Source organism: Gymnoscopelus braueri (assembly GCF_963280865.1).
Source record: "Gymnoscopelus braueri genome assembly, chromosome: 1".
Taxonomy (NCBI): domain Eukaryota; kingdom Metazoa; phylum Chordata; class Actinopteri; order Myctophiformes; family Myctophidae; genus Gymnoscopelus; species Gymnoscopelus braueri.
The window spans coordinates 47,442,240-47,455,806 of NC_137603.1; the positions used below are offsets into that span (position 1 = coordinate 47,442,240).

Genomic DNA, 13,567 nt, shown 5'->3' on the forward strand with positions numbered 1-13,567 from the left:
GTTTTAAAAATATTTAGCTGATGGACATTTAACTACTTAAGCCATTATTTTATACTTCGGCTATTTGAAAATAGCTGATCTACAAGGTCAGAACGTGTTGCATTGCAACACATTATGAGCTTGTAGATTTGATGTTTTTGAAAAATGTTGGACACCAGAATTGTTCTGCCAACCGGGTGGGTTTAAAGACATAATAGTAAACTGCTCGTGTTGTGATGCTGTGAAATGTCCCAGTCTGCAGCTCTGATGCAGAATAGATGAACATTTCCATGTCATTCCGTAATGTCTAAAACTGATTCTCTCTCTCTCTCTTTCTACAGAAAAGGAAAGAAGCCTATTCTGATCTTGCGGACACAGCTTTCTGTGCGCGTTCACTCCATTCTGGGTAATTATTACACATCCTCCTTTTTCCCTTTCCATCCCTCCATCCCTCCGTTTCCATCCCTGCATCCCTCCTTTTCCATCTCTCCATCTCTATCTCCCAGAGGAGTGATGAGTCAGGGGAAAAAAGCCATAAGCAAAGAATTTCCTTCTCTGCCATCTTTCTTTCTTTCTTTCTTTCTTTCTTTCAATAATCTGTCTGCACCTCTATCTGCTCCCCTATTTCTCTCTTTGTCTCTGCCGTCTGTGTTACTTCAGCTGTCTGAGACCTAATAATTAGTCCTACCCAAATACATCAGTTCTCTGAGAGTCAGTCTGACATCATCACTTCTGCCTCGTCTCCACAGAGTGCATTATTTTTCGATACCACACAGCTCAAGAGTGGATTATCCTGCTTCTACCGTGGCCACGTACCAACATATAAGTGGTGTTTATTTTGGAGCATTATGCTTTTTAACCACTTGAACCCCAGCATGCCTATTCTGGGGGGAATATTTGCCAAAAAAGAGCACATCTACAATCTAAAAAAATGCAACGCGACGCATTTTAAGCCTGTATTGTTGACAAAGAGATTTTGTGTAGACGGGGAAAAGCGATCAAAGTGCAGTTGTAACTCAAGTCCATTTCCTCGACTAGAACGTTTTTAAACTTTCTTGCACATCCAAGTATAAATCAGGCATGTCACCACGGAAACCAGTATCAACTGTGTCAGTCATGAGACATGTCTATCCTTTCTTCCTCTGCTTCCATTCATCAATCATATATTTTGTATTTGTTTGTTTCTAAAGATGGTTCGTAGCAAAGTTTTATCGTGCATATTTAGAAGACTGCTATGTCAAATGAAAACACCCTCCAGCCAATCAGTCGACCATTCTTTGTTGAGAGTTTAGAATATGATAACTTTTCACTAAGTTTATCATTAACTAGCCTATGACTTATTATGTTTTTGCACCAACATGTTTTATCACAGTGCATGCCGATTATTACAGTTCCATTACATTCAGTAAGAATATTATGGCCAGTTATTACATTATTAAATGATTAATTTAGCTGTATATGTGGTCTTGTAAACTGTAGTGATGTTGTGGTGGTGAGACTCGGCAGTATAATTAGTCAGTATTAGTTGTGATGTGGTTTTTGTGTTTCTCTGTAGCTTCTCACTCGTCCAGACATGTCCCCTTTCCCCTGGAGCCTGCAGACACAGTATAGCAGTGGTTCTCAACCTGTGGGTCAGGATCCCCAGGGGGGTCCCCACATGATTTTGGGGGGGTGTCCCCAGATGACAGTAAAGTGACAATTTAAGGACCTTTGAGACCTTGTGATATATTGTGAGCTTGTAGATCGGCTATTTTCACAATATTTATCTGTGGAACCCAGTCAAACTAAATGTAATGACTCAACTGCTACAATTCCAAGTGCTTCTCAGGGTGGGGGGTCCCCAGTTCTAATATGATTATTTTGAGGGGGTCACGGCCTGAAAAGGTTGAGGACCACTGCAGTATAGCACTTCTGTCATACAAACTGTCCAAATGGTGAAAGACAAGTTTATCATCTGTCCCTTCTTACAAAAAGTATTTTTGTTACCTAGTGGTTATTAGACAGATAGTAAGCCTAGTCTCTGCTGTTTTCCGGACAGGACAAAGCTGGATGAGACTCTGCTTCTTGAATCTTCTTATGGGATAAACATCATATGACTTTTGCGTCACACTGGATGAAGTAACAAAGAGATAACAAAGTAACAAAGAGATTGCTTAATCATTTCCCACTATGCTGTCCAAAAAACTCTATATATCATACTTGGCTGCAGTAGACAGTATTGCGACATTATGCGTGATGTCAGAGGATGTGAGTCAATATTAACAGCAACATATTCATGAGTTTCCTTGGAATTACACTGGGATTGGGCTGTTTACCGGCAATTGTTTTGGGGTGTAACTGCACACAACATTTTGATTCCGTTTTCGGTTTTGAAGCCACGGTTCTTTTTTTCCCCGGTACAGTGAGGGGGGAAAAAAATGTATTGTCGTTTATTATGAAGTTTTGTAATCAACAGTTCATGAGCTTTTGTTATAACATTTTAAATAAAACATAATGAAAATAAAGTACTGACGAGCAATTAGTAAACTTTTTAATCACAAACGGCAATCAAAAGTCTACTTGAGTGCAGCTTCTGAGTCAGCTATTTTTTTAAACTAGAGGTTCGGGCCACTACGCGGCCCTCACTCCTACGTCACACCGCCGATCCGACCAATATGTCTGAGTCATAGTGTCAGGAGCTTTGTCAGAGTACCCGTTGTCTGTCTGTGTCCCGGCCTTTTGTGCCCATATATGGAGATCTCTGTATCTGTCTAACTGTGTCCCTTTTATGCCCATATACTGTATGGAGATCCCTGATGTGTCCCTGTCCCTGATTAGTATATTATGTCCCTACCCTGTATATGGGAATGCCCATACATGGGCATTATTGGCTGGATCGGTGGTTCTGGACAACTGGATATCCATATGCCCATATGTGGACATATCGGTCGGATCGGCGGTTCTGGACAACCTCATATCTGAACGACACTGTAGCGGGCACCACTCTCACTCGAGTACTTGCCAATGTGTGCGCCGAGTTTGAAGTTGGTCGGTCCCATATATGCACATATATCGGATCTGCGGCTCTGGACAACCGGACCGCCATATATGCCTTTATATGGCCATATCGGGTTTGTTTATATGATTATGTCTAAGTCATAGTGACATGCCTATATATGGGCGTATCGGGTTTGTTTATGGTTATGTCTGAGTCAGAGTGACGTGGCCGTGGTCCTGCCTATGTATGGGCGTATCGGGTTTGTTTATGGTTATGTCTGAGTCAGAGTGACGTGGCCTTGGTCCACCCGCCCGCCCTCCCATTAGCCATTTCAAAATAGGATTTATTTATTTATAAGTAGAGTAGCCAATAATTTTTACCCCTTTTATTACCCCAATTTATGTGTTATGCCAATTAAACCTCCCCACACATTTCTGGGTTGCCACTGCTATTATACCCCACTGGCTCAACTGCCAGTGAGGAGGAGCCCCCACCGGAAGGACATAGTGCAGGGATGGGCAACTGGCGGCCCGCGGCGCACCGTCACCCAATGCGGCCCCAGGCAATTTTTTTATTTATTTATTTTTCACTTTTGAAATCACAAAGAAAAACAAAGTAATCTAAACATATCCGAAATGGTGAACTATTGCCTTCAGCTGTTCCAAACATGCAACTTTCCATAAACCATTTTAATTACAACAGTCCACCAGTAGAGCGCGCTCTCGTTTATTTTAATAGGAGCCTTATTAACTTATCTCGCAACATACACCCTCACCCAGGTGACCCAGCCAGGGTTGATCTGGCTGGGTTGATCTGGCCCCACGTGGAGGGGCTAGGCTCTGTGGATGGCCTCCTGGCCGGGCTCCTCCTCCGACCTGAGCGTTGCACCAGACTCCCCCGCTCCAAACATTTCATTCTGGTGTGATGGTGTCTTGGCCCGTGGTGGTACTGCAGGCTCCCTTGCGTCTTGCTTGAATGGTCCTCCTAAAGGCCTCACCGTGGATTTGTTGGGCTTCTTCCTCACGGAAGACACAGACTGGGGCGCCAACCCAAACTGCTCCCGGATGCCGTCTACATTCCGGCTGTCACCCGTCTCTCCGGTGGTCACCAATCTATTCCTGGTTGTCACGTAGTCTATAAATTCCTATGAGCCACTATAAATAGAATAACTATAACGAAAAAACATCACATGGATGCACCTGGGACGTATCATCAGTGTTGTAGCCTGGGGTCATAGGATGTTTCGGGTCTCGCAACATACACCCTCACCCAGGTGACCCAGCCAGGGTTGATCAAGCCCCGACTTACGTCCCAGTAGCTACCCACGGTCAGTCCTAAATAGGGAAAGACAGGGCCACTCAATACGCTTGTCTGAAACTACTCTGCCAGGAATGGGGGAGAGCGGAGGCTCTCTAATTCTAGTGTTCATTTTTGTATATTTTTAAGCCAAGGTTACAGCAATACTCTGAAAGGCATACTCAGGAATGTGAAGTTTTGTTTAGCAGTACAGCTGTAGTAAGTTGATAGACGCATTACTAAATGCTAAATAAAAACAAAGTAAACGAATAATAATTGTTAATATCCCTTATTTATCACATATGTGACTATTATGGGCTTTTTGAGTAATGGGGTACTACTGGCGAGAGTGCCGATAAACAATGCGGCCCCCCAGAGTGAGTGTGGAAATTGTGTGGCCCTCACCATCTACAAAGCTGCCCACCCCTGACATAGTGGCTCCATCCTACTCCTCCATCCTGTAGGAGCTGCAACAAGAAAAGATCTCCCTCCCCGTCTGGCTTCCCTCCCCCAAACATAGCCAGTTGTGTTCATAACAAGACATCACATGTTGTGTGATGTTGATGATTTATATGTACTGGAATAAAGTTTGAAATGAATGAAATAATTAAAGCGTTCGGCCAAACCGTTTGCACTGTGGTGGATAAGAGAACCCCTAGACTCCGAAGTAGTGGACACAAAGTATTTCACCCCTGCTCTACCCGAGCGAGCGCCTATTCAAATTGCTATTACTCTTACATCTCATGTCTCCATCATAACATGGGAGACATGGTCACTATGTTGCATGAGAAACAAGACCAGGTCTTTTAGAGAGAGAGGTCAGGCTTGTTCTTCAGTTTTGTTTGTTTGTATTAAAGCTACAGTTGTTTTGCTGTGTTATGGAGATGGAGGGCCATCTCTGTTTTTGAGTTTTATGACTCAGAACAGTGACCAGAGCAGAACACATGAGTCATTTCTTGTCCTCATTTTTCCTCTGTGGTCAGAGAGCTGTGTGTTTAAGAGGCAGACAGTACAGCTGTGCATATGAGAGACAGACAGCTGTGCATATGAGAGACATACAGCTGTGCGTATGAGAGACATACAGTACAGCTGTGCGTATGAGAGACATACAGTACAGCTGTGCGTATGAGAGACAGACAGCTGTGTATGAGAGACAGACAGCTGTGTATGAGAGACAGACAGCAGTGTGTATGAGAGACATAGACAGCTGTGCATATGAGAGACATACAGTACAGCTGTGCATATGAGAGACAGTACAGCTGTGTGTATGAGAGACAGACAGTACAGCTTTGTGTATGAGAGACAGACCTGTGCATATGTGAGAAATATAGCTGTGTATGAGTGATGGACGGCTGTGGGTATGAGAGACATGCAGCTGTTCATATGAGAGACAGACAACTGTGCATCTGACAGACAGACAGGAAGTTTTGGCTGCCATCACATTTGATAAGAGCGCATAATGTTAAACTCCTAGCCTGACAGCCTGGGTTAGACACTTAAAGTTAGTGTGTGAGGTTATGATGGCTTTATGTGGAAGACAAATTTGACTAAAGTAAAATAAGTGATTCAGACCAGCACATGAGTTCCTGGCATCGCTCCCTGTCTCTATGGAGATTGCCTGCCTTCCTCTTCCTGTCGGAGTTTCCCAGTTAAACAGGCAGGGTCATTGAACTGTCATATTATTATTATTATTATTATTACAAATAGTTATTCATTTAATTAATTTTTTTTGGGGGGGGGATCATCATCATTATAATGATCCTATAATACTAAGGAGTACATGGGTAACTCAGATATATACTAGGCCCTAGTTCGAGGGCAGTAAACAGGTGCACTACGTCACCAACACAGTGTTTTCCTCCTCATATGCGTCGAAAAATGATACATACTGGAGAATTCGACAGCAGTAGACAGTATTGTGAGTTGTGGCATTATGCGCGATTCACAGGTAAACTGTACGTGTTGTCAGAGGATGTGAGTCAATATTAATATTAACATTCACATATTCATGAGTTGACGTCCATCCAGGCTATGGGACTGTGACTACAGATCCCATAGCCTTCGGGGACTGCGACCACAGATCCCGTAGCCTGTGGCGAAAATGTTGATTAACCTTTTTAATGACATATTTGGGAAAAGTGAAGAATCTTATTCACTCCCTACATAATATGCCAATGGTCAATGTCCATATAGGATTGATTGGACAACCCACTGAGGAGAAACAAAGTCGCAATGGGTGTGATGATCCTGATGTGGGTGGGTCAGCAATACTCTGCTGACAAAGTTTGACTAATGACAGCCATATCTAACCAGCAAACAAATATTAGGCCGTGGTCCCACTCCTCGGATTATGAAACAATGGGCTTCCTGGGCACGGACACCTAAAATATACAATGTACGACTTACATTCACCTGCATTTCAACAGGATGTACCGCACACATACAGCACACACAATTAATGCCAATAGCATACTAAGACATACATTCACCTGCATCTCGACAGGATTTACAGCACACATACAGTACACACAATTAATGGCAACAGCAGAGCATACACATACATTCACTTGCATCTCAAAAGGATTTACAGCTCACATACAGTACACACAATTAATGCCAATAGCATACTAAGACATACATTCACCTGCATCTCGACAGGATTTACAGCACACATACACACAATTAATGCCAACAGCATACTCATGCTGCGTTCACACTGGCATGTACAAAAGATTCAAAGATACAAAGTGACACAGCATATTTGTCGCTTTGTATCTTCATGTTGCTGGCATACATTGAAAATGAATGGTGAACTGTAGATTTGTAGCTGCCAGTGTGAATGCAGGATACATACTGTACATTTACCTCAATGTACATTCACCTCAACAGGATTAATAGCACAGGAAAGAACACTCGAAGCAACAGTACCCTAACAAGTCTGCTATTACACTTCACTTACTTTACTGCATATGTCTGCAGATCTGTCAAAAGACAAAATTATTATATTTGAGCCAACTCCAGTGGTCACGCCAGTGCAGCTGAAACTTTCTCTCCCTTTTCCTCCTGTCTGTCAGTCTCCCTCAAATCTTTCGGTGACTTTTTTTTTCTTAAAACCTTGATTTTTGGCCACCCGTGTTTGGCTGGGAAGCGGTAGTTACACATTTTTCCTTTTACCAAGGCTACACGAAAGAAAGAACACTATACATTTGATGCCACTGCAAAGTGCTGTGAAAGCCGTTCACCAGAGTGACAGCAATGAACTGCAGGCATGTTCGTCTACTTTCACCGTTCTTTTAATACATGCTATCGATGATGACTCATTCGGCTTAAGAAACAATGAAACATTGATGTTATAGCAGTAATTAATTCGATGATTTCACAAAAATCATTGACAGAACGGCAGCATCATGGGAAATAATGTGAAATTATTTTCTTATATTGACTGTTTTCAATTACTGTTTCAATAGTTTATGATGTCAGTGACTGCATGCCTTGAGGTGATTTTGTGTCATCATAGTCCTCAGTTTTCTCAATTCCACAATGTTTTATCCTGGACAGGAAAGAGAATGACCACTCCCTGATGGGCTGAGTCAGAAACAGCCACAGCTATTGATGAAAAATATCTGCTTTCCTTCCTTATTTTTATTTTCTTAACTTTTGTTTACAGTAGCAGCTGATCCACTTAGTGTCTGGCAATGCTCCATTTTCATTTGCATGCGCGCAGTTGTCAAGATCATGCACAGATTGACCTGATCGTGACCTCACCTGTGAACTACTGTCTTAAGCTCACAAAATTGAATAGCACCCTCGATTGACCAATTTTTATACTAATGATCTAATGGGAATGTATGTGCACTTGGAGCCCACAAGCGTCTTTCTCGAAAAATGATAATAGGCTAAACAGTATTGCAGTATCTGCAACAAATAGCTCATCGGCTGATTTTAGGTGGGCCCCTATAAACTGAGGGGGGGGGGGGCTTAGACAGAACTTCTAATGCTGTTGCTTTGCACTTTCGTAGAGTAGAGGGGCCCATGTTGCATGGAGTACTCAGTCCCTCTATAAAGTCCTATAGATAAACTGAGGGGATAAACACTCACTTAAAAGGTGTCATGATGGTTTCTTTCTTGTGACATCTTCAAAGTGAATGTTTAGGCTATTCCTTAGGGTTTTCAGTAGGACTGTTGGTGCTCTGTTATGAATGGCTAAGCCCTTGACTATTGAAACAAAAAACTAGTAATCGTCTTAAATCAGAGGAATTAATGTTATAATTAGTTTAATAATTCTGTGTGTGTAAATTAACTCATTCCCTGCCTAGAACGACTAAAACGACTTTTGTCCTTTAAGCCCCCTCTGCCAAGAACGACTAAAACGACTTTTAATTTTTTCAAAAAAAAAAATGTTTTTTTTTTTTTTTCTTATTTATTTATTTATTTTTTAACCCAAAGACCAAGGAGATATGATTTGTTGAAGATCTAGACTCCCATCCACTTCCTTGTTAACTTAAAACTTAAACATTTTGTATCTCGGCTCCTGAGTACTTTTTTTTTTTAATTAAAAATCTCTGGCAGTGGGCAAACGCAAAAAAATAAAGTTCTGGCAGTGAATGAGTTAATGAACATGAATGCACTGCACATACACTGTAGATGCTACAGGCACTCACACTTACTGTAGATACGTACATAAATATGCAACAGAAAGCAACAGACTGGCACACAAACTGTCCATCCTTTGGGCTGAAACCCTTTTTGTGTGTGTGAAAGTGACCACACCATGTGCCAACATGACTGAAGGAGAACCCAGTGGAAACTGAATCACTTCCAACCACACAACCTCAGCCAGCCCACAGACATTACCCTACACATTAAAACGTAAAGAATTATAAAATAATGCCAGTACTTGGATGTACAGTACATCAACTTATTGATAAAGAGGCATTCGTCCAAACAAACTATTACATTATAAACAATAATAATAATAATAATAATACATCAAATTTATATAGCGCTTTTCTTAGTACCCAAAGTCGCTTTACAACAAAACAAACAACTTTATTAGGAGAGAAATAGTTAAAAGGCAAAACATTAAGCTAAGACTAAAAGGCAGAAAGGGAGATTTGAATTAGGTGGGGAAAGTGAGTCTTAAAAGGTGAGTTTTGAGGGGAACAGGGAAAGGGTGGGGGCGGCTTTGATGTGAGGTGGGATTGAGTTCCAAGAAGTAGATTTAATGAGTATAGAAGCCCAGGCAGGATCAGTAGAGTGACATTACACCCAACAGTGAAACTGAAATGGCAAGGTCACTTTAGAAGGCTTAGAGAATGGAAGAGATGTGAGACCATGTTCATCTTAACTCAGGTTTCCAGAATGGAAAAACGGAAATGTAGTTTTCAGCTTTTTCCCACTTGGGGACTGACTGCACTGGTGGAAACTTTCATGGACATTGAATGGGTATGTCTGACCAGTGTAAAGATTTGGTATCATATTTTCTGAACTGAGTGCACCATACCAATAATTACATTTTGAGCAAAGCTTTGATCACAGACTTGGTAGTAATGTCACTTAATGGGCTTGTTATCGTTGTGAGTCTTAACGCACACACCAACCCTTATGATGTTTCACAAGCCAATGTTTATATAGATGACATTTGAAGTAATGGTGGTTAAATATGCTCCCTTATTGTCTTTACGCAGTGCTGGGCATTTACAAGGACGTGGGTTCATCTGGATTCTGGGTTCTGGAAGAATAATGACGATCTGGTTCTTCTCTGAACTGAATGTTCCTGAGCAGACTGTGTGGATTCTTCAGACAGAGTCTGGTCCCTACAGAGACATCTGCCTAGTTAAACCCCTTGTACACCGATGTTATGCTCCATCATACAATAGTGTTGCGTTCCGAAAATAGCAGACCTACATGTTCACAACGCATCGCACCCGCGACTCCTTGTGAGCTTGTAGGTCTACTATTTTGGTACTTGACACCATCGTGTGATGAAGTGTGAATCTGGCTTAAGCCTCCTGTATAATGGTCACACAGTTCAGTTTATGGCCTCATTTAGTTTCGCAGTTATATGACATTTACAGAACAGTATGTGCAAAGCGTCATACGGCCATGACACATATTTCTCATGTCCATGCTATGTCATAGTGCTGACCACATGCTTTCTTAATTACAGTACGTCATCATGAAGCCTCTTTTCCACTGTGCCATAGAACTGTTCTGAGAACAGTAAAAAAAGAAAACGTTCCAGTTGCATTTCCGCTTGTGCACATTTTGCCGCTGTCTGCCACAGAACGCTATAACCGGTGCCCAGTCGGCATGGGTGAATAACCACGCTCGGCACAGCCAAACCGAGCTGGTGGCAGGGCTTATTGACGTAGGTATTAAATTATTGGTTCTAGGCCCTGCAGTGGGAAAACACTGAGAGTCAACACAAAAGGCTGCTCCAAATGCATGTCTAAATATTTACTACTGCCAGTTGAGGAGAGATGACAATACATTGTATGCATACGTAATGCATATAATACAGTTGATTACAGACTTTTCAGGTAAATAGCTCGAGTTCTCACCAGACAGATGTGGATTGGCACTCCATTCCAATGTGAAACTAGGGATCTGGACAATGCATAATTTTAATTCTGTATCATGTCTGAACCTGCTGTGTCTATGTTCCAAGTAATTCACACACACACACACACACACACACACACACACACACACACACACACACACACACACACACACACACACACACACACACACACACACACACACACACACACACACACACACACACACACACACACATTACTTATGTGCAATATATGACAACCTCCTACTGACTGTTAGGGTTGGACTTGTCCGTCACTCTCTCTCTCACACACTCACTCACTCACTCACTCACTCACTCACTCACTCACTCTCTCTCTCTCTTTTTCTCTCTCTCTCTGATATGCCAACCAGTTTTTATTTGATCTCTGTGTTCCTCCCCTCCATGTGACCTCTGCCCTCCTCTCCAGCCTCGCCTCTCTGGGAAGTTTAACTCTGGATTCCCTGGAGGAAATTTATACTGCTGCTCTGCTACTAATCTACTGCCCTACAGAGACCCAGAGGAGAGTTAGACTGCTGCTCTGCTACTTATACACATCTACTATCCCACAACTGTCTGTCCTACACAGACCGACATTACATAGCTGTCTGTCGTACAAAGAAATACAGCAGAAAATGTCTGTCCTAAAGGGACAAACGACACTAACCATCTGTCCAACAGAGACATACAGCAGGAACTGTCTGTCCTAAAGAGACAAACGGCATGGTCTTTGTAGTGAAACTGACTTAGAGAGTATACTGTATTTTCTACTAGCTTTTATTGAATGTAGTGTCATGGCTCATGACCTGTGACCTTTAAAACACAGGAAGTCATTTAGGGCTGTTAGTGGTTGTAGGCCTGAGGACAGAGAACATCATGGCCCGTGACCATGCAGCCTGGGATTGATAGCATTTGTTTCTTCATAGGTGCCAGATGGCTGGGGTCTGAGAGTGTACACTCTCAGAATTACAGATGGATACATGAACACTGAGGATTGTACTGTGTATACTGTATGCCATGAGTGACAGACCTGTTACCTATCCACTTCGTGTGGCACATAAGGCCTTCACAGAGCGCTTCCACTTTTCACGGTCAGCTGCTGCAGTCCGCACTTCAGCTCATGATTTCCATCCGGCTTCTATTCTTTCTTTCTCAGCGGTACGCCTCCAGGTGGTCTTTGGTCTTCCTTTTCTTCTTTTCCCTTCTAGTGCCCATGTCATTGCTATGTTGCAGTCGTTGTTGTGGTCCAGCCTTAGTATGTGTCCAATCACCTTCCATCTACGTAGCTTCACTTCCTCACTCAGCGGCTTCATCTTAGCTCTTTCTAACAGCTCTTAATCAGTACTGACGTGATCTTGCCAATTTTTTTTTTTTTTTTTATATATTTTTTATTAGGGAATTCAATTTAGGTTTCACAGACATGATATATGCATGTACAGTTATATTTATATCCCCTTTTTTTTTTTTTTTTTTTTTTTACCCGGCATTGTCTCTGTATATAAAACAAACAGCCACGAAAAAGAGAAAAGAATATATGTATATATATATATCAACATACAGGTACTCACAGACTTGAAATATAATAAGAAAAATTACTGGGGAGTGTGTACACTGTTGATAGGAATAAGTTAAATTTAACAAACAGATTGAAAGAAAAACTAAAAAAATAAATAAATAAATACAAATAAACAGTAAATAAAAATTAAAAAAAAAGAAAAAGATAGGAAATAAAAAAGAGGAAAAAGGAGAGAGAAAGGGGGGAAGAACAGGGGGAAGGGAAGATAGGTAGGGTGGGGGGGGGACTCAGTCAGGGGGTAGAGTTTGTAGTGAGTTGAAGTAAGTGATAAATGGATCCCACTTATGGGAAAACATAGCGGAATTGCCCTTTACAGAGTATTTAATCTTTTCCAGCTTGATATAATACATTACATCTCTGAGCCATCTGGATGTGGATGGGGCTTTGGACGATTTCCATAGAAGTAAAATACAGCGTCTCGCCAATAAAGATGTGAAAGCTAGTACATCTGATTGTATGGAGTTGGGCCGAGTAACACAACCACTTGTGACCCCAAATATGGCTAATAGGGGGTTCCTGTGTATTTCAAGACCTAAAACCTTGGACAAAGTATCGAAATAATCTGTCCAAAATGTGTTAAGTTTGGAGCAGAAATAAAACATATGACTCAGGTTACATGGTGAGGAGTGACATCTTTCACATTGGTCTACTATGGATGGGAACATTTTTGATAGTCTAGTTTTGGAAAAGTGAACTCTGTGTAATACTTTAAATTGTATAAGTTCTAGCCTTGCGCACGGTATGCTTGATCCGATTTTGTGTATTGCTTTGTCCCACCAGTGGTCTCCAAAATCAGTTAGGTGTACTCCCAGTTCCTCTTCCCAAGCTAACCGTGCCTTAACTATGGGGTGATCGTCAAAGGTCATAAGTTTGTTGTATATTTTAGAAATGAGTGAGTCCTGGTGGGGTTTGAATTCGAGAAAGTCATCCCAACACTGTTTAGGCGGTAGAGAAGGGTAGGAAGGGAATAGAGCAGTGGTACTGTGTCTAACTTGAAAATAACGAAACAGATGTGATGTTGGTAAATTATAATCTGAAGCTAGATCTGAAAAACTATAGAAGGATCCGTTTTTATAAAGGTCTCTAAAAAGCTTAATGCCTTTGTTCTGCCAAAATGTATAGGATGTATCAACTAGTGATGGGGGGAACTGGTGGT

General features: G+C 41.7%; 1 protein-coding gene across 7 annotated transcripts in view; it reads left to right on the forward strand.

Moving 5' to 3' along the window:
• Nucleotides 1-13,567, forward strand: part of fhod1 (formin homology 2 domain containing 1) — an 84,797-nt gene that overhangs the window by 11,942 nt on the left and 59,288 nt on the right. For all 7 annotated transcript variants that reach the window (XM_080435146.1, XM_080435147.1, XM_080435148.1 and 4 more), the window contains exon 3: nucleotides 321-385. In XM_080435146.1, the coding sequence (XP_080291272.1) occupies nucleotides 321-385 (65 nt within the window). The remainder of the gene's footprint in view (nucleotides 1-320; nucleotides 386-13,567) is intronic.